Raw genomic sequence first — 19,362 nt, forward strand, 5'->3', positions numbered from 1 at the left:
GAGACAGTGAAATATTTAAACTTAATATCGTACAGCTATTGTGATTTCCGGATAGTGGATACATGAATCAGGATTTAATTTTGTCTTCCAATTCAAAACTGTGATCAAGTGAAAAGGAATAGAAACGCAAAAAAATATACGAGAATAAAAAAGCAATTAGATATCACGCACTATAAATAAATTAACATCAAACGATAAACTTTTCATTGTCTGGTCACGGCAAATTTGTGCACTTATTCATCTGCTTTGGGTCACAATCTCGGGATACCACCAAATTTCACTTCAACATATCATCATACCAGAGAACAAAATTCAGATATTCCATCTCATTCGGCACCAGTTAATGATTTCCAAAACTTTTTAACGTTCTGAACTGCACTGACGTCTTTGTAGTAATCGGGCTGTATTTCCTTTCTGTCGATATTCCACCTGCAAGTAAGATAATATTTTGAGCTACACTTTACAGTTACCAAGAATAATTCACAGCATCTTTCAGAGATTAATGATAACTCATGAGCTGATAATATTTGTAGATTGAACTTTATGTAAAAACCTACCTTTTGTCCTCCTTGTTCTTGAATGCTTCATCATAGTTCTGCCACTCCTCCTTGGGTAGGCCACATCTTAGGTAACTAGCATGCCACTGTTTGAACCATAGACCAAAACCTCCGAACACACCGAAATAGAGTAACGTCTGAAAGATAAGAATATACCGAATTAAATAGATTAATTAATTAATTAGATTAATTAATCACTTAATTAATTAAATAGATTAAGGCGGCCATGAGTTTAGTTTGCCATATACAATATACACTCATAAAAAATTCTGTGCGAACAGTTAATATGCTTTTTAACGGTGCACTGGTAAAGCGAAGAAGTAGTCATTGAGTCACTAAAAACAGAAGAAGTAGTTATTGAGTCACTAAAAACAGAAGAAGTAGTTATTGTTGAGTCACTAAAAACAGACTTACATATCTAAGTGCTTTGTTGGTGACTTTTAAAGTCTTGGGTCGCGGTATCTTTACTGCGTTCTGCATCTGATCCAGCAATTGTTTGTTAGCTCTACTCAGTCAATTAAGTTAACACTTGCTATAAATAGATTGAAAATCGTGAAAACGATATAAGGCAATATCAGCGAATCATAATTACTAAGATGAATCAAATTGATTAAATTTGCGTAGTCAATGTTGATGAAGACATTGATTTTTAAAATAGCACAAGACACAATATTCAGTTAATCGTATATAAATTGTAGCAAAAAAGAAGTCACATATTATAATTATACATATAGAACTTTTAATTCAATAACTTAAACTTCAAACTTTCAACACAAAAATTTCGGGCAAAGTTCACATTAGACCTCTGGTAAATTTCCAATCGTTTATTCCTCAGTTATCATTCAATCTTTGGTCACGGGTTACGCCAAGTTATCATGGCGCTAGTGATTTGTTCAGGTTGCTGGCTCCTGGGTGTCGAGGCCGAGCCTTTTTCTCCGAGCTTTGTCTTGAGTATCCTTGTTTTTACAGTCTAACATCATCTTCCACATCACGAAATATATTCCAATAGCGAGAACTGTAAAACCGATCGCCTCCTGTAAATAGGTTAAGAAAATTAAGTTAAACGTCTAACTAAACGATAACTTCAATAAACTAAAAGCCACTAATAATATTATAATGCTATCCAATAACTGAAAAACAAAAAACTTGGACTTACTCCTTTAAATTTCCATGCTGTACTTAAATTGACTTTTTCTGGGCGAGGAATTTTGCCATGAGGGGCAGCTAACTCAGTCTTATTTCTGACAAGAGTAAGGTTGAGACTGCTCATTCCCGGAGTTAGATTCCGTGGAGGAAGAATATGTCTTGTACAGGATAATATCGCTCGTCTCATCCTATGTTAATGGTTTTGAATAGTTTTACATCAATATCATGAAACAGCTATAATACCGTCAAAACACGGTGTCGAAGAGATTTTTACGACCGCAACGGATAACAGAACCAGTAGCATAGAAAGATTGTCATTGAAAAAACTAGAAACCACGCAGAATCACCAATAACATGGCAGTTTTAAACAAATATATTAAGTTAAAATAAATTGTACAATTGAATAACAATAAAAAATATAGATTATATCCGGTAATACATCTGCTATCCATTAATACATCCTTCCACGAAGTTGGAAAGTTTAAGATCGTATTTTATAGTTTTAAATGCTTGAACACTCCGTGAAACCACTTTATCAAACGTGTATGAAACAATTCTGTTGTCAGTAAAATAAATACATCAATTTAAGTCTAACACTATATTTTAAAGTTTTAACCCTCTTTCAGTTTTTTGGTTGGTGGAGCATCTTCACTGCTCTGTTCCTCAGTCTTGTGCTCTTCTTTAACTGGATCTGATGTAGCGGGTTCTTCGATAGCTTTCTCTTCACTCTTCTGTTCTTCAGTATCTAAACCATTATTGAAGTTATAAATAGTTTGTGGCGGCTCTTAATTGCATTATCTGAAAGTTTATTGAAAAAAGATAATATGAATATATTTTTAAAACTTTGTGATGCACACTAACTTTGAGTCGAAGTATCTTCAGTTTCCATTTTCTCCTCCTCAGGTTTTTGGGTCTGAAGCTCTTCTTTCTCTTCACTCTTCTCTTCTTCTTTTTCTTGTTTCTTTTCGGGCATTGTGGGAGCTGTCGGTTCTTCGTTGTCTTTAAACGCCTGCAAAAAAGAACACGATTGAAATTTGACAACATGGTTATCATTCAAACCTGAACTATAAAAATGGAACCTAGTTTAATAATTTGTCAGTATAACTTTACGTAAGAAACTAATTTGTAATGATTACAACCCCCCACCACTAAAGTATTTCTTACGTCCGAAACAGTAATCTTAGGATCTGGTTGAGGGGTACTGCTTTTGGAGGTATCGTTTGGAACCGGGGTAGAATTAGTTTCAGATAACGGTTTTGTGTTTGTGCTGTCTTCTAACTGATCTGACATGGTCGCTGAAAAAGAAAAGTGTAGTTCATACCAGACCAAATAGTCTTAAAATGTATAAAAAAATACCATAATTTCCTACCTACCTATTGAGAGGTTTAGAAGTGGGCATCTTCACGGCCATCACGCAATCTGCAGACCAACTCCTTGACTGCACCAGTCTATTATTGAGTTAGAGTTTTCTGCACTGTATTCAGGAGTAGAGGGCTTGTCTGGAAGGGTGTCTAGGAAGTTTCCAAGAGATGTCTTGAAGCTTGCCAAAGTCTTTTGAGTATTGACAATTTTGGGGAGAACATTCCAGAGTCTTCCAGCTCTCACTACGAATGAGTGGTCGTAGGTGGAACTTGCAGCGGCTGATGCTTTTTTTTGTGAGAGAAGGGAGTATAACTTTAACTCCAAGTCTGGCATTCTCTCAGAACTGCACATCAAGGTCATTTGGACATATACCCTGGAGAACTTTCCACAGATGTATGATGGTGTAGCGTTCTCGGCGTCTTTGCAGGGATGTAAGTTTCAGTTCCTTCAGTCTATTCAAATAGTCGGTGTCTTTGAGCCCTAGAATCCGTGACCTAGTGAACTGGCGTCGATAGACTGGATATCATAGATCTTGTTTCAATAAATACAGAGCAATAAAAAGTCCCGACTTTAGATTTTTAGAGACAGGGCAGTCCTTCTTGAAAAAGTCGAACATGGCTAGTATATCAGAAACAAGATAATATAATTTTACCAGTGTAATCACTCTCAGTAATGCTGTCTTGAGAGTCTGGATCTGGACAGTACTTCATCAGCTCTGCAGTCGATGCAGTGAAACTGTCTCGAGAATCTTCGTTTCCAGTCTAAAGGCGAACAAAAAGTGATTGTCCTCGTTCATAACTTCAAGTAATTTTTTCAATAAACCTTAAAAATGAAACTTTGGAAATGATGTAAAATAACCTGGTCAGTCTGCAGGAACTGTGATGCTGGGAAGTTTTCTTTAGATTCTGGTTTGTCCCCTGTCTTCACTTCTCCGGTGTTCTGATCTGTAGAGACTTTATCTTCAGTCTCATTTAAATCTCCTTTTTCAGCATCCTTTCCATCCTCCACATTCTCTTCTGTAGCTTTTGGAACCCATTTGTACACTTTTAATTTAGAAGAAGTTGTGGAAGAAGTTCCTCCTCCTGATCCTGCAGGAACCCATTTCTTTTCCCTGGTGATAAGTTATGTTATTTAGAAGGTACACTAAGAAGTCTATTTGGATTGAAAAAGTAGTACAACATGACGAAACTAATTTAGTTTTAAAAATAGATTCGAAATATATCTGCTCACCATTTCTTGACCTTGTCAACAGCCTTCATGGCTCTTCGGAGCTCATCTCTAGCTCGACTTCTAGTCTCCAATCGGACACTTCGGGACATCCTAATGGAAGATATTTTACAGCTGTAATGATAGGTGTATACATTCACATGTTTTTGAGATCATCTACAGTAATAATAACAAGTTGACGGAAAATTGTTCATAAACAGTGAAAGACGAGGAAATAAAAGAACGTGCGCGCGTACGTCAATTCATACGTGAAGAAGTGCTAAAAAACAACACATAAAATTCAAGTAAGCGCCTCGCGCTCAGTAAACGATCCAAACACAACTAATAAGGTGGGCCATGATTCAGCCCTCAGGACGCATATTTGAAAGTTAAAATAACAACAAACTAAAAACAAACGAAAGTAACCGAGAAACTCAAGAAATAAAAAGTCGTACTTAGAAGGTCTTCAAAAAAACCAAATACGATATCTAACAATCACAAATATTGTCAAACATTACATTGAAAACCAAAAACATCAAACTTTGAGGCGTCACAGGCGGGTACCAAATCTAACCTTTGATGACAGCAATGGGTCGCAGTTTGATACACTTATCACTGATACCAGCCCCGTGACACGTGTCAACCACATCAGTCACATTTTTATACGATTCTGGTGCTTCCTCCATCACTAACTTGGGGGAGGCTACTCTGATTGAAATTCCTTTCTCTTTAAGGTTTTCTAAAACGGTCATATAGTCCAAGTTTCTCCGTGATTTAGCCCGAGAGTAAGCTCTCCCAGCACCATGGCACGTGGTCCCCAGTGTTCGTTCCATTCCCTTCTCTGTTCCCGTTAACACGTAGCTGCAGGTTCCCATTGTTCCCCCGATTAGTACTGGTTGTCCTGAATTTGAATTAAGAAATAAAACATGAGCACTAACAATGTAAAGTGAATACCTGGATTTTTACAGCTTTATCAAGTAGAGGTGTTTTTACTGTCAACCTACAGTCTACACAAGTAAACACATGACCAGGTTAAGAAATTAGCAACTGTAGTAGTTACTAGGTAGCACCTGTTAGTAACTAGTTAGTACCTGTTAGTTATTAGTTAGTACCTGTTAGTTACTAGTTAGTACCTGTTAGTCACTAGTTAGTACCTGTTAGTTACTAGTTAGTACCTGTTAGTTACTAGTTAGTACCTGTTAGTAACTAGTTAGTACCTGTTAGTTACTAGTTAGTACCTGTTAGTTACTAGTTAGTACCTGTTAGTTATTAGTTAGTACCTGTTAGTTACTAATTAGCACCTGTTAGTTGCTAGATAGTACCTGCTAGTTACTAGATAGTACCTGTTAGTTACTAGTTAGTACCTGTTAGTTATTAGTTAGTACCTGTTAGTTATTAGTTAGTACCTGTTAGTTACTAGTTAGTACCTGTTAGTTACTAGTTAGTACCTGTTAGTAACTAGTTAGTACCTGCTAGTTACTAGTTAGTACCTGTTAGTTACTAGTTAGTACCTGTTAGTTACTAGTTAGTACCTGTTAGTTGGTAGTTAGTACCTGTTAGTTACTAGTTAGTACCTGTTAGTTACTAGTTAGTACCTGTTAGTTACTAGTTAGTACCTGTTAGTTACTAGTTAGTACCTGTTAGTTACTAGTTAGTACCTGTTAGTTACTAGTTAGTACCTGTTAGTTACTAGTTAGTACCTGTTAGTTACTAGTTAGTACCTGTTAGTTACTAGTTAGTACCTGTTAGTTACTAGTTAGTACCTGCTAGTTACTAGTTAGTACCTGTTAGTTACTAGTTAGTACCTGTTAGATACTAGTTAGTACCTGCTAGTTACTAGTTAGTACCTGTTAGTTACTAGTTAGTACCTGTTAGATACTAGTTAGTACCTGTTAGTTACTAGTTAGTACCTGCTAGTTACTAGTTAGTACCTGTTAGTTACTAGTTAGTACCTGTTAGTTACTAGTTAGTACCTGTTAGTTAGTACTAGTTAGTACCTGTTAGTTACTAGTTAGTACCTGTTAGTTACTAGTTAGTACCTGTTAGTTACTAGTTAGTACCTGTTAGTTACTAGTTAGTACCTGTTAGTTACTAGTTAGTACCTGTTAGTTACTAGTTAGTACCTGTTAGTTACTAGTTAGTACCTGTTAGTTACTAGTTAGTACCTGTTAGTTAGTTACTAGTTAGTACCTGTTAGTTACTAGTTAGTACCTGCTAGTTACTAGTTAGTACCTGTTAGTTACTAGTTAGTACCTGTTAGTTACTAGTTAGTACCTGTTAGTTACTAGTTAGTACCTGTTAGTTACTAGTTAGAACCTGTTAGTTACTAGTTAGTACCTGTTAGTTACTAGTTAGTACCTGTTAGTTACTAGTTAGTACCTGTTAGGTAGTTACTAGTTAGTACCTGTTAGTTACTAGTTAGTACCTGTTAGTTACTAGTTAGTACCTGTTAGTTACTAGTTAGTACCTGTTAGTTAGTTACTAGTTAGTACCTGTTAGTTACTAGTTAGTACCTGTTAGTTACTAGTTAGTACCTGTTAGTTAGTTACTAATTAGTACCTGTTAGTTACTAGTTAGTACCTGTTAGTTGGTAGTCTACAGGTATAAGAGGGTGGTTAGGTGGAAATGCCCGTGTAGCACCCTTCCTGTGCATCATCAGTGTCTTTAACTTGCCATCTAACATATGCTGCTCCACCTGACAGTCAAATGTAATGGTAATATAAATAAGTATAATAAAATTAATAATATTGTGAGATAGTAACGAGAAAGTCGTCGGATCGACGAAGGACATCTCATAAAATGTACGATTGTTTAATGTTTATACGCCGGCCGTTACTTATATAAGCAGTTTATGAATAACAAGAGACTGAATTATAATAGCGTAATAAGTCTAGAAATAACAACGTCTAGATATATTAAAATTAGCGTTAATTAGTAGTACATGTCAAGTGTCAACAAACCTTAGCGATATTATGAGAAACATCATATATCATATGCATATCAAGATCATCAGGGGTCGAGTTAAATATCTTGGCAAACGCTTGTCTGCAAAGGAATGTCATGGAACTTCTGTTAACCCACGCATAGTTTGCAGCTGCTGCCATTGCCTGATAGTTGGATGTTATGTCGTGCCGATCGTACATATTATCCTTATTTGTATACGTTTATTTAGAAAATATAATATGTAATTTCTTATTTTATTTTTAATGATATCAATATGTTTTAATACGAAAGGTAATCTTGATTAACTCAATAGATCACCTTTAAATAGTTTTGTCCCTCTTCTGAATTGATCCTAGCACAAGCAAGTTGTCTGTCATTAACCACGATATTGTCACGCTTCATTGCTCTCTCCATTTCTGTTAAAGCATCTGTTGCTACCTACACCAACATATCTATTAGCAATTAAATTGTTCTGTTTTCACGACATTACGTAACTTGGTGATAAAACTTCAAGACAATATATATAATATATATAATATGACAAAACATGATATAACAATGACCAAAATGTTTCAAGATCTACTCAAACTTTTTATTGTATCGGGCACCAACCTGATGACCAAGACCCCGACTGCCACAGTGTATCATGACACAAACTTGCCCTTCCTCGTCAATACCCATTCTTTTAGCGGCCTGCTTGTTAAAGATCTCTTCCACCACCTGGATCTCAGCGTAGTGGTTACCGGCTCCTAACGTCCCCAGTTGGGGTAAACCTGGGTAAATTACAGATAGGAAGATTGAGGTAGACCAGGGTATATTACAGATAGGAAGATTGAGGTACACCTGGGTACATTACAGATAGGAAGATTGAGGTAGACCTGGGTACATTACAGATAGGAAGAGAAGGGACTTTATTAGTTGAAATTAAAGCATTGTTTAGTGTTTGAAAAGCACCATTTAATGACTAATCAATTTAAAGGCATATTAGTAAGGCTAATGCTAATACTTCATATCATAACAGCGACAAAGATTATTTACCCCTCTTTTTAGCTCTAGCAGATACTTTGGTGGGATCAGCCTGTAGCATTCTGCCATACTCTTCACAATGTTCCTTATCTTCTGCCCATATGTACCCCTCCCTCAGTGACCAATCCATTCCCATTTCTAACGCTTCTTCTAAATCTCTAGCAGTCATAGGAATCATACCCTTAGATCCAACTCCTGTACATAATGGAGATTAGTCCTTAAAAATATCAAACTTGAAATTTAACATATATTTCATTTCGTATTTTTGAATTAAATGTATTTGAAAATATAAACTGTTTAATGTTTATATCAAATTGAAGTTGAAAAGTAAAAATTAAACAGCCTATTAAGTTACACACCTACGGGAATGTGATTGAATAAAGTCTGAGTTAACTGTTCCTTGACCGGCTGGATGTCCTTCTCGAAAAGATTTGTTCGCAGTAGCCTAACTCCACAGTTTATATCAAACCCAACACCTCCTGAAATAATGTAGACAATGTTAATTATGTGGTTTACATAATTTTTATAGTACTCAAACTGATTAATCAGTTTTAGAACTATCGAAAAATTTGTAAACCACATAATTATATGTATAAAGAAACATCTTTTGAAGTGTAACACTAATAATTTTATTTTGCTGTGAAAAGTGTCAACTAGCCTGGCGAGACGATGGCTTCAGGATTATCCATATCAAAAGCTGCCATGTTGCCAATAGCGAAGCCATATCCTGAGTGCACATCTGGGAGAGCAATGGAACGTTTCACGATTCCTGGAAGTGCAGCAACGTTTGCTATCTGCTTCATTGCTGGAAGGAATCCTCCTTGGCCTGATTAGAAAAATCGTTTGATAATAAAACTGTAAAATTGTATGGAAAAAATAGTGCGGGGAAATGTAATAGCAGAAATGTTTGGCATCTAGGGGGTTGTTTTCAAGTCTCGGCAATTCGGTAATCTGTCGATGGTCACTTAATGCACGGTTAAGGCACGGTTAACGCATACTTAACGCACGGTTAAGGCACAGTTAACGCTGTTCCTTAAGTAACCGTGCATTAAGTGACCATCGACAGATTACCGAATCGCCCAATTATCTTCATTAAAATGATCAGAAAAGGTAAAATATGGAAATTTCGAATCATTCACTTCTCTGACTTACCAACATTTCTGCAATGATTTTTAAGTTCATCGAACATGAGATATTGAAGCCTACTGTTTGCAAAGAATTCTCCTTCAACCTGAAATTAGTTTGTTATGTATTGGAAAATATGAAAGCCCAAAAGAAACAATTGCATAACCAGCTGTTAAAAAATTATTACCCTTATGTCTAGTGAGTGCATAGTAATTGTCTAAAAATATTTATGGAGAACTTGACCTCAATGTTTTAGTGATATTAGAAAACACTTTACAATGCTAATACAATCTAATAAATTGGGGGTTGGGCAAGATGAGGTTGGCACGCTGTAAATAGCAAATTATACAATTACCTTACCAACATATTGGGCTGGAATTCCTTTTTAATTCTGAAAGAATAGTCATCGATTCTCTCAATGAACTGGAGCTCTTCTTGATATGTTCGAGGCATCCTATACAATTTAAAAATCAGTAATACAGTTGGTTACAGGTTAATCATGAAGCAACCTATCTCAAAGGTGGTCAACTTGAACTTATTTCAAATTCAGATAAAGTTTGGCAGTTTGGCAGGGTGAGAATCCTTGTCAGGTTTTTAGGGTTCTGTAGCCCAGGGCTCATGTCTGTACCCCGTGCTTGTTCGTATGGTGCGGTGAGTCAGCATTAGTGTCAACAAAAAAACCCCATGCGACAATTAGTCTGTTTGAGCCACCGTGGGCTCACACTACTCACACGGACGAAAACCCACTAATAGTGGTATCACGCACGCCATAAATGGCATCAGTGTCCGTGAAACTCGGACCAAACCCCAATTGGGACGTCACACACACGCAATCCGACACAATCTTGTGAAAAGAACTCACTCCAAACGACACGCAAGTAAGTAAAGCATCTATCGAAGTCCAGCGCGGGAACGCGCATTGAGCGCGCAAGGAACTAAGTGGTGTGACGTCACGGAACAGGCAACGCTTATCAGCGCCTACATCCAACATCCATGTAGCTAACAGTTGCTTTGTCTAACACACTCAGTTTGTCCTGCACAATCGCTTTGTGATTGTGGTCCCCTCTTTGGACCTCAATTTTGATGTAGAAAATGGAACAACACAGCCCAACCACAAACCGCCTGCACACCACCCAATGTAACACACACCTAGAGTCAGCATTTTCTCACCTGAGGCGTCAGCACCCTTCTAAATGGTGGTGAGAGACCAGACAATTTAATCCAATCATCCTTAGGGACTATGTTAGTCGCTTGCCTGATTGCTATCATCTTATAGTGATCAAAGGAGCGGCAACCCCGACTTGGCTGTTGTCTATCAAGACATTATCATCTGGAAGCCCAGGGGAATGGGGTATAAATGCTAACCAGGTGGACCCCAGTAAGATACTCCGCATGGAGGGTCGCTACCTCATACCTTGTGACGGTAGTCAGTGGGTGCCGCAACAAAAAAGAAAAAAAGAAAAAGTTCTGGGCATGTAATCAGCAGCCATGGGCGATAAGGGAATGGAAAATGCTGTTTTCAAAACAGGAATAAGATGATAGAATTCCTATTAATCCTTTGATCAATCTACTAGAGGTCTTTTACCCACAGAAAGCTGTTCATAGGATTTTAGTGCGCTTTTCGCGTTTATGGTAAATTTTATATCAATGGATTGGAAAAATGCTTGAGTGAAGAGCACAACCTTCCCAGTGCATGTTAACACCAGTGGCGTAACGAAGGGCCCCGCTGACCCCGCTGTGCGGGAGGCGCCATCTTAGGGGTGCGCAAAATTGTCGTTTGAATGTGGGACAATTTTGAAAAACTTAACAAAACTGCAGGTTTTGATCTAGAAACATACGTTTTTTAGAGATTTTACTGGCGTATCCTCTAAAATCACCTAATTTTATCAATTTTAGGGAGGGGGACCAAAAGGGGAGGGGGTGCCAACAGGGGGCGCATTTTCAGCGGGGGCGCCAACAGGCTACGTTACGCCACTGGTTGACCAGAAAACACATTGGCATGTGCAAATGCGCTATTTATACGTGCAACACAGCATTTTCCAGTCAAAATTCTGAGCCTCAGTGAGTCACACTACTAATGAACTGTTTGAAAATATTCATTAAACCTTGCCATAGTGAAAATTAATCTATTAAAAATTGTGCTCTATGCACAGCTTGCAGTGGGTAGTTGTTTTCTGGTAATCCTTTAATTTTTGTAGCAATGGTCATTTCTACCAACATTGGTCGAAATTTTTACATCTTCCAAAACATATATTAATGTAGGTGTACGTGTTGCACCAAGAATTGTGTCAAAAAATCATATGATCCGCAAGATGGAATATGGTTAAAAGGGATAAACCCGACATGATCTTCATTAACTGCTTTTCCCTGACACCTCCGGCTCCCAAGCAAAGCGAAGTCTCGTTCTTGTATCAGTATATTGATTATTGCTAGACTCTTTTCGATACCGTAATTGAGACACTAATTAGACTCTAGTAAATTAGATCATGGCCGTTGTTTAAGATTTATCATGAGATTGAGAAATTCCGTTGTAAGGCGTCACATAGTAGTTTATGTTACATGCACACGAATAGAACCATTTCAAGATATAAGTATAAAACAAAAAGTAGCAAAAAATGTTCAGTGTAGAAGTCGATAAAGACATTCAAGTGGCTTGATTTAAAATTTCGGGCATCTTCGTAGTAAAGAATCGCTGAACTACCTCTGTCAACATTCCACTTATGAGTCACATCAACATTGTGTAAGAATATAAACTCTTCTCAGACTTTACGTCAAGAGACAACCTGTTCCAAGAGAGCGCTCGATTCTTAATCACACGCAACCGATTTGACCGTAGTGCATAGGTTGCGCGGCGTACTATCTATCCGACGTATTTATAATTGGAGGAGAAGTAGAATTCACATGTTTTATGGATTCAGTAAGATTAAAATTAAAATGTTTAAAATTTTATGTATATTAAAAATGTATGAAATTAAAACCAATTTTGATGAAATTTATTTTTACTCTGATAGTAAAATTAAAAGTTATTTTGGCTATAAATTGTAGAGCCGCGCGTCACAGCTGTTTTATTCTCCTTTCATCGAGCGGACCAAATATACAATTTTCGCGTTGGATCAGATTTATCACAACATGATTATTTACTGATTGGAACAGCATTTTCCTTCGAAATGGCGCTAGTTTAACTTCAGTACTCAGTGATCAGTCGACAGTCAGCTACTTGATTGATCTCTACTTGAATTCATAGATACTTGGTACTTGAACACCAAACATAGTCACCCGCTTAAATACTTGTTTCTGAAACCCATTTGTCTGGCGAGGCTTGAAGGCTGTGTAATATGTTAGTCATAATGCTGTTTGATGAATGATTGGATCGCCATTTAAAATAGGCATAACATTATTTCAGTCATTAACGTCAATGTGTTGGTATCAAGCTTAATAATGCAGTCCCGAGCATAACAAACCTTTGTTTCTTTTGTTAGTGTGCTAAGAAATCCTATGGGTTGGGTAGTTGTAGGTTTTGGGTTCATATTTCCTCTTATTTTTATCGATAGCCCATGGGTTCTTCTAACCACGTATTCACACCAGGATGGATTCAAAAAGTAATTTCGCCAAGAAGAAAAACCGAAGAAGCGTACTGAACTCAGCTCGTAGAAACTTGCCAAACGTAGATGAGACCAACAACTATCAACTTGCGGATGCTCTGGCCAGAACTCGTGTCGAACTCTCCAAGACACACAAGGAGAAATTTCTGTATGTTTCTCAGAACCTTAAGTATATGGAAACTATAACCCTACTGAAGGATGAGAACAAAAAGCTCCGTATACGTTTAGCGGAGCGGGAAAATGAATTTCTAAAGGTTCAGAAACAACTGAAAGGTCACAAAAATTCCATTCAGCAACTCAACAGAAGTTTTGATAACCTTAATGTTACCTTGGAGGGATTTGTCGCCCCCGATTCTGCTGTTATGTTCTCCCCTCAATCACTTGTCAGTTCTTTCGATTCTGGAATGAACTCATCTAGCTTAGATTCCTCCTCTGAACATCGTAAAGCACTGGTCGAGAGTGCACCTTTAGCTACAAAACAGCTGTTTTTACCAGAATTCACTCCGGACGCCGAAGTTACTTTAACGACAACCCCCAAAAAAGAGTGGAACGACAATCAGGAGAATATCGATACGCCTAGAATACCGAAGGCTGCAGTTACTGATATTCCTGTTCAAACTGTAAAACGACGCCAGAAACGTAAACACCCCGAGGTTACGTTTAAGGAGGAAGCTTATGAGCCTCAAGCTTCTCCACCTGTTGATATTTTACTTGAAACACCGCAAATCACCAATAGGAAAGCAGCATATTCTAAGAAAAGAGAAACTCCATCAAGGTCAGCTAAATTAGCAATAAAATCCTTGGTCGAACCAAAACTGACGGGTAAATTGCGGCAAGGAGATCCAAGTTCTTTCCTCATGAAATGACAATTTGTAAGATGAATTGAAAAAATGTTATTAGAACAATTGCAAGAATTAATAAAAAGTTTATATTTATGATAATTGTGTGATTTTGATATTTATTTTTGTCGCATCGCCCATCTCCATGAATATATTATGGAGTTGTAATATGGATTGGTATGGTCTGGTTAGTGGTTATATTATAACAATGCTGAATATATGGATTATCATAATAAGGGTTGATGTTGTTTTTCATGTTCAGGGTATCTATTATTGTAATATTTATTTATTAGTATTTCATCATTACCAGATTGCATTCGTGTGGTGCGAGTATTTTAAATTGACACTAAATCGATTGTGACTGTCATTCCACGTTCAATTTACTTCAAATTATGGCTGTACTAACATTCTGTTTAAATTAATAAACTGTTTTTCAATTAATCCTGACCGGATCGGCTCTAACGCCTTAAGATAAATTAGTTTACAAACACAATTTAAAAATAAAGTATTCGAACATATAATAGGAATTTTATGCATATATTTTAAAGGCAACTTCTAATGTGCTTTCTCTGCACTTCAAAATATGTAAGTAGGGAAGCTAGCTAATATTTAAAATAAAAAACACCACACCAATTACACCACTCCCATAAACTTCGAAATATATAGAAAAACTACAGCGTTCCACAAAAATGTTGCCAGTAGCAAGGAAGATAAAAACAAGAATAATCCTTTAGAAATTTAATAGATCAGTTTCTTTTTGAATGAAAATTTCTTAATGTAAGAAACAAGCTAATCTAGATGCATATAATCCTTACTATCCATAGTACAGTTTTCCCTACTCAAGATTGCTGTAGTATCATTCCCATAGTTGGTATCCATAGAATGAATGGTGCGCATGTTGTTCAATCAGGGAATTTGGTCAGGCAGGCTGGTCGCTGATTTTGTAGCAGATTGGCAAATAGACACCAACAACTATTATCATTCGTCCAACGTCCGTAATAAATCTTCCCCCTGAAATATAAGATCTCAACTACCAAGTTCTCACTATCGGCCCAATTTTCTGTATTAATAAAATTATAAATAGTGTATTGTGAGAAAAAAAATAGTGTATTGAGAGAAAAAAGTGAGAATTAGGAAAATAAAATCGTGGAAAAGTACTTGATACCGATAAACTAAGAGCCGCACCAAATTCCGGCTATAAAAAGTAAAAACGTCATTAGAACTAGATATTAGATACCTCAGCAGGTATATCCCTCATAATAGTGTCAGTAGAGCCCGTACTCGACTCTGAGTTTATAACTCAGGAGCTTGGTCTCCTCTTCGTCCTTATATGTTAAGGAACATCTGCCTCATCAACTGGAAACAAGAACTGTGATTCTTGTCCTATCATACCTGTAATGAGATTGAAATTATGGACGGTACAGACCTGGAATGGCTTCTTATAGAACGCCCCTGTGAATTAAAATTTTAAAGGCATAGCCGTTTATCGATGGACTTGTTTATAGTTTTTAAAGGTCGTTCATCGTATAAATTGATATAACAGAAAGCAATACTAGGCTATATCTAAGTCGACTGACGCTAAATAAGGTAGTCTCACAACGTATACGGTATAAGAAGCTGTTCAAGTGTATCAGGAATTGTGAGAGTGACTGATTCTGATCACGAGACTTTACCTTATCATTGAAATTAGTAAAGAGTTGCAAATGTATATCTTCGTATTGAGTATGTTTACTCTGGGGTTCCTCGGTCTTCTTCAAAATGTCTTGATCTAGGAAGTTTGGTCACATTATAGATCATCATTTAGGGGTAATAATGTAACGTTTTCTTCTATGAAAGGTAGAAAAGCAAATTCGGAACAACTACAGAATGAAAAAATAAGATTCTAGTATTTAAGAAACCTATAATTAGTAATTACTTGACCATTAAATACTGATTGAAAGGGATTAATCTTACACAATATGAAACCGAATTTCAAATAGGGATAAATTTTTGGATAAAAAAGTAAGCAAATTAAAAATATTGTTACCTCATTCACCATTAACTAGTAAGTTGTGCTAACCCGATATAATGGGTTGTATTCAAATATCCGATCTTCAAGCTGTACTAATAATATGGGTACGTTTGTGGAACCCGGCGAAAAAAAACCGTTATAACTTTATAACGGAGTTTAAGGAGATCTGACATGTTCAAATCCAAATCTATTCAGATGATTAATTAAAAGAAGTTGTATCATGCTTCTAAAATATCAACCTGTAATGTTAATTACATATGTTCGGAACATCCTCCAGTAAAACCATAGTTTTAATATTACTATACGATAATATGACACATTATTGTTTCAACAATCAATTCAATTTTAGTCCAACTTGGGGGATTTTGGAGAGTGATATTAAAAGTCCATAATAGTTGTACTTGTGACGTATTGTGTAGATTCCGTCATGGGGAAAGGAAGGACACTAATTACTAATAGAATAAATATAATGTCAGGATCAATTTTAATTTCCGGCTATTGGCATCTACGAGGAAACGTGGCCGCACTTGATTGTAATAGTATTGATTAAACTAAAATGAATTGTAAAATGGTCACCGTCACTAGCCAGGAATAATTGGGCCTATATTATCAGTTGGATCGAAAGTCTAGGAAAACTACTCAAAATTTGAGGTATCAATAAGGTATTACTACACTTCTGACCTGACCCAGAAGTTGCCATCCTTTTTCTTACTTCTAAGCATAATGTGTGACCAGAGACGTGGTGGCACACTATACCAATCTCAGAGACTCACTATCTGTGACCTACCCCTTGCCAGAGAATAGGCAGTTGCTACAAGTCAATCGTCATGTACTATTAAAATCCGGTAACACGACATCTGTCCGACAGCACTATTTTCTTGTGTTTGAAGTGAAATCTCAAATTTTCCTACCGTACGAAGTTTCAAGAAAATCGTACGGTAGGATCCGACGTGAACTATTGTCCGAATAACCTATTTTCTGAGTAGGACAGATGTCGCCCAATCATAAAATCCAGCTCTTCGTGTTTAATCCTTCAATTTGAGTTGTGATATCTTTCTTGGAAGCTTGATTCCAAGTTACCGACACCCATGGTCCCAACTGGCGGCAACCGGTCGAAACCGATGTCTAAATTAGCCACTCTATTCCAAAGAGATGCGGTTTTGGGCTAGTTATTCTTGCGAAATTCGAAATTGATGCCAATATCACGGTGCAAAATAGAGTCTACATGCTGCGCGCGTCATTATAATAGGCGCGCACGCGCAGAGAACCCTATCACACAATCGATACCATGCTAGTAATATAGGTGTTAGGCCATGCTTCCCGATAATTTACACAGGGATGTTTTAGAGCAGCACAAATCAAGACCAAAAACGGCTTCAAAAGAGCTAATTAGGGCTTAAGAAAATACTTCCTCGGCGTTTCGAGTCATCCCCTAAAACCATCAAAGCCTAACTCAATTTCAAATCGCAAATTAGCAAGTGTAAAAATGTAAAAAACCAGTCAATGAACGGCTACAGTTTAATCTCAGACCTATCGGCAGAGTATTTACAAATGTGGAACATTTTTTTATTTTCGGAACAAGTAAGGAACAGACATTGTGGAAACATGGTCTCAGGCGACGGTTCTAGGAACCAGCATAAATCGCCAATTCAAATAAACCCTTTAGCTCTTGTTAAAAAAACACTGCTGGCATCTGGGGATGCTTTTTTTCTTTTTTTTTCGAATTCTAGGTCTTTTTAACGAAAAATGTAGAACAAAAGTACATCTACACGACGGTGGATACACTTGGAACAAAGGGTTTGAATCATGTAATTCTGGATACATAAAACATCATAGTGAATCTAAGATAGTTTTAGTTTAGGGTAAGGCTGAAACTTCAATAGTGAATATTAGTAAAACTGATCCCATCGAAGGTGGTAATTTTGGTTGGGACATCAAAAAAATACGAGATTTATGAAAGCCCAAATTTGAAAACAATGATACCAACTTGTTTTTGTGGGACGCTGGTCCGGTCTGGTTTAAGAAGTCTATTATCTGATATAAAACATCTAAGCAACTAACGGATTGGCAACCCCACCGCAATTTAGCAGCTGTCCGGTCGAAATAAGGTTGAAAGTTAAAACTTAGTTCTCATTTTCTATCACATATTAAACCGATCAGCAAACATCCAGGCTGTAACTTTACTTTACCTGTAGTTGTGGCCTGGTAATTTCTACGGGGCCGGTAGAATGTTAGGAAGATAAGATTCATGATCTTTGTCTTTGAAAAACACCTTAAGAAACTGTCATGAGTTAAACACAAATATTAATCTGTAAGACATGACTGTTACTCTTTAAGCAGTGAAGCTCATCTATTACAAAGAAGTGAAATTAAGAAATTTATACGCGAAGCAAACCAGATAAGTTGAATTGGGTCATCTAAAGCCTATTAATGCTTTTCAAACAAAGTTTCATGTAGTGCATCCTGGGTTTGGACAGGATATGCCCGTTTAAAATATTTCCATCACGTTACATTACATAATTCTCAATAAATGTAATAGATTTGTAGTGTTGTAATTAGTTTATGATATTATAGAACTCTTACATCAATTGGAAAATTTGTATAATCGAATTCAATTATTGCAACGGATTTCACTGAAGAATATAAAATAAGACATTCATTTACGCAAGAATTAATAGTTTCCGACGAAAACAATAAAGAATTTAAACGCCTGGCTTAGATTATGAAGAAAGAAGCCAGACAGGTATTATATTTTTATATGTTGTGTGTTGACGTCACGTTTGGTAGAACTCTGTCGCTGACCATTTAAAAATTAATATATAGATTAATGGCTTACAGAATATTAACGTTAAGTAAGATTTTAATACTGCGAATATTTGTTCAAATGCGTCAACAGCATGGCTCCAGACTATATCACCAAATGCATCGACATCAAGAGTCAACCTGTACGACGTACGTGTACTACGAACTGAACAAGACTATTTCCTCCTAAATGTTCCACCTGTTTCAAATTATAGTAAAACTGAGAGAAGTTTTAGTTACTGCGGACCCTCCGTTTGGAAGCAGCTTCCTTATCAATTGAGAACATTGACCGATGTTGTCTTGTTTAAAAAAAGACTAAAAACTCATCTCTTTGAAACAGTATTCATATAAGTATCATATTAATGCTTTTCAAACAAAGTCACAACGAATTCTTCATGTAGTGCATCCTGGGTTTCTCATAAAACCCATACTTCATAAAATTCGAAGTTCTTATGTACATATTAATGAGTCGCTTTAGATGGCTTGAACTGAATCTTTGAATTTTGAGTTATTTATGGCTATAAAGCGATGTATAAATTTCTAGTTATTATAATTGTTATTATTATTTCAGTAAGTAAGATTTTAAGAATGCGAGTATTTCAGTTAAAAAGAAACACGAAGTCTCCAGTGCAAAGCAAACACCAAACTGACTGGCTCCATTTCAATCAAGTTATACCTTATCGGACCTTATTTGACCGGAACTTAAATGAACGGACATAATTATGAACGGACATTAAAATGAA

General features: G+C 36.6%; 3 protein-coding genes across 4 annotated transcripts in view; all 3 read right to left on the bottom strand.

Annotated features, from left to right (window-relative positions):
• LOC134812158 (N-alpha-acetyltransferase 40-like) overlaps nucleotides 1-19,362 on the bottom strand; it is a 44,497-nt gene that overhangs the window by 1,836 nt on the left and 23,299 nt on the right. The window lies entirely within an intron of this gene.
• LOC134812159 (uncharacterized) lies at nucleotides 148-18,364 on the bottom strand. Its single transcript, XM_063819398.1, has 4 exons — nucleotides 18,340-18,364; nucleotides 972-1,089; nucleotides 558-694; nucleotides 148-429 (listed from the first exon to the last, which is right to left on the bottom strand). The coding sequence occupies exons 2-4, from the start codon at nucleotides 1,035-1,037 to the stop codon at nucleotides 327-329; spliced, it is 306 nt and encodes a 101-aa protein (XP_063675468.1). The 5' UTR covers nucleotides 1,038-1,089; nucleotides 18,340-18,364; the 3' UTR covers nucleotides 148-326.
• On the bottom strand, nucleotides 1,235-9,818 carry LOC134812154 (RNA-splicing ligase RtcB homolog). 2 transcript variants are annotated; one of them, XM_063819394.1, is made up of 17 exons: nucleotides 9,726-9,815; nucleotides 9,393-9,471; nucleotides 8,899-9,066; nucleotides 8,600-8,719; nucleotides 8,253-8,435; nucleotides 7,823-7,987; nucleotides 7,533-7,648; nucleotides 7,232-7,378; nucleotides 6,852-6,966; nucleotides 4,965-5,172; nucleotides 4,296-4,385; nucleotides 3,924-4,176; nucleotides 3,718-3,826; nucleotides 2,868-2,998; nucleotides 2,565-2,712; nucleotides 1,714-2,448; nucleotides 1,235-1,591 (listed from the first exon to the last, which is right to left on the bottom strand). In XM_063819394.1, exons 1-16 carry the CDS (start codon nucleotides 9,729-9,731, stop codon nucleotides 2,315-2,317), a joined length of 2,172 nt encoding a protein of 723 aa, XP_063675464.1. In that variant the 5' UTR covers nucleotides 9,732-9,815; the 3' UTR covers nucleotides 1,235-1,591; nucleotides 1,714-2,314. The 2 variants fall into 2 exon arrangements, with proteins under 2 accessions (XP_063675464.1, XP_063675465.1); XM_063819395.1 differs by lacking the exons at nucleotides 1,235-1,591; nucleotides 1,714-2,448; nucleotides 2,565-2,712; ... (2 more) ...; nucleotides 3,924-4,176; nucleotides 4,296-4,385 and having other exon boundaries at nucleotides 4,755-5,172; nucleotides 7,533-7,652; nucleotides 7,827-7,987; nucleotides 9,726-9,818.

Source organism: Bolinopsis microptera, chromosome 3 (genome assembly GCF_026151205.1).
Source record: "Bolinopsis microptera isolate Bmic1 chromosome 3, MBARI_Bmic_1.0, whole genome shotgun sequence".
In the NCBI taxonomy this organism is placed as follows: domain Eukaryota; kingdom Metazoa; phylum Ctenophora; class Tentaculata; order Lobata; family Bolinopsidae; genus Bolinopsis; species Bolinopsis microptera.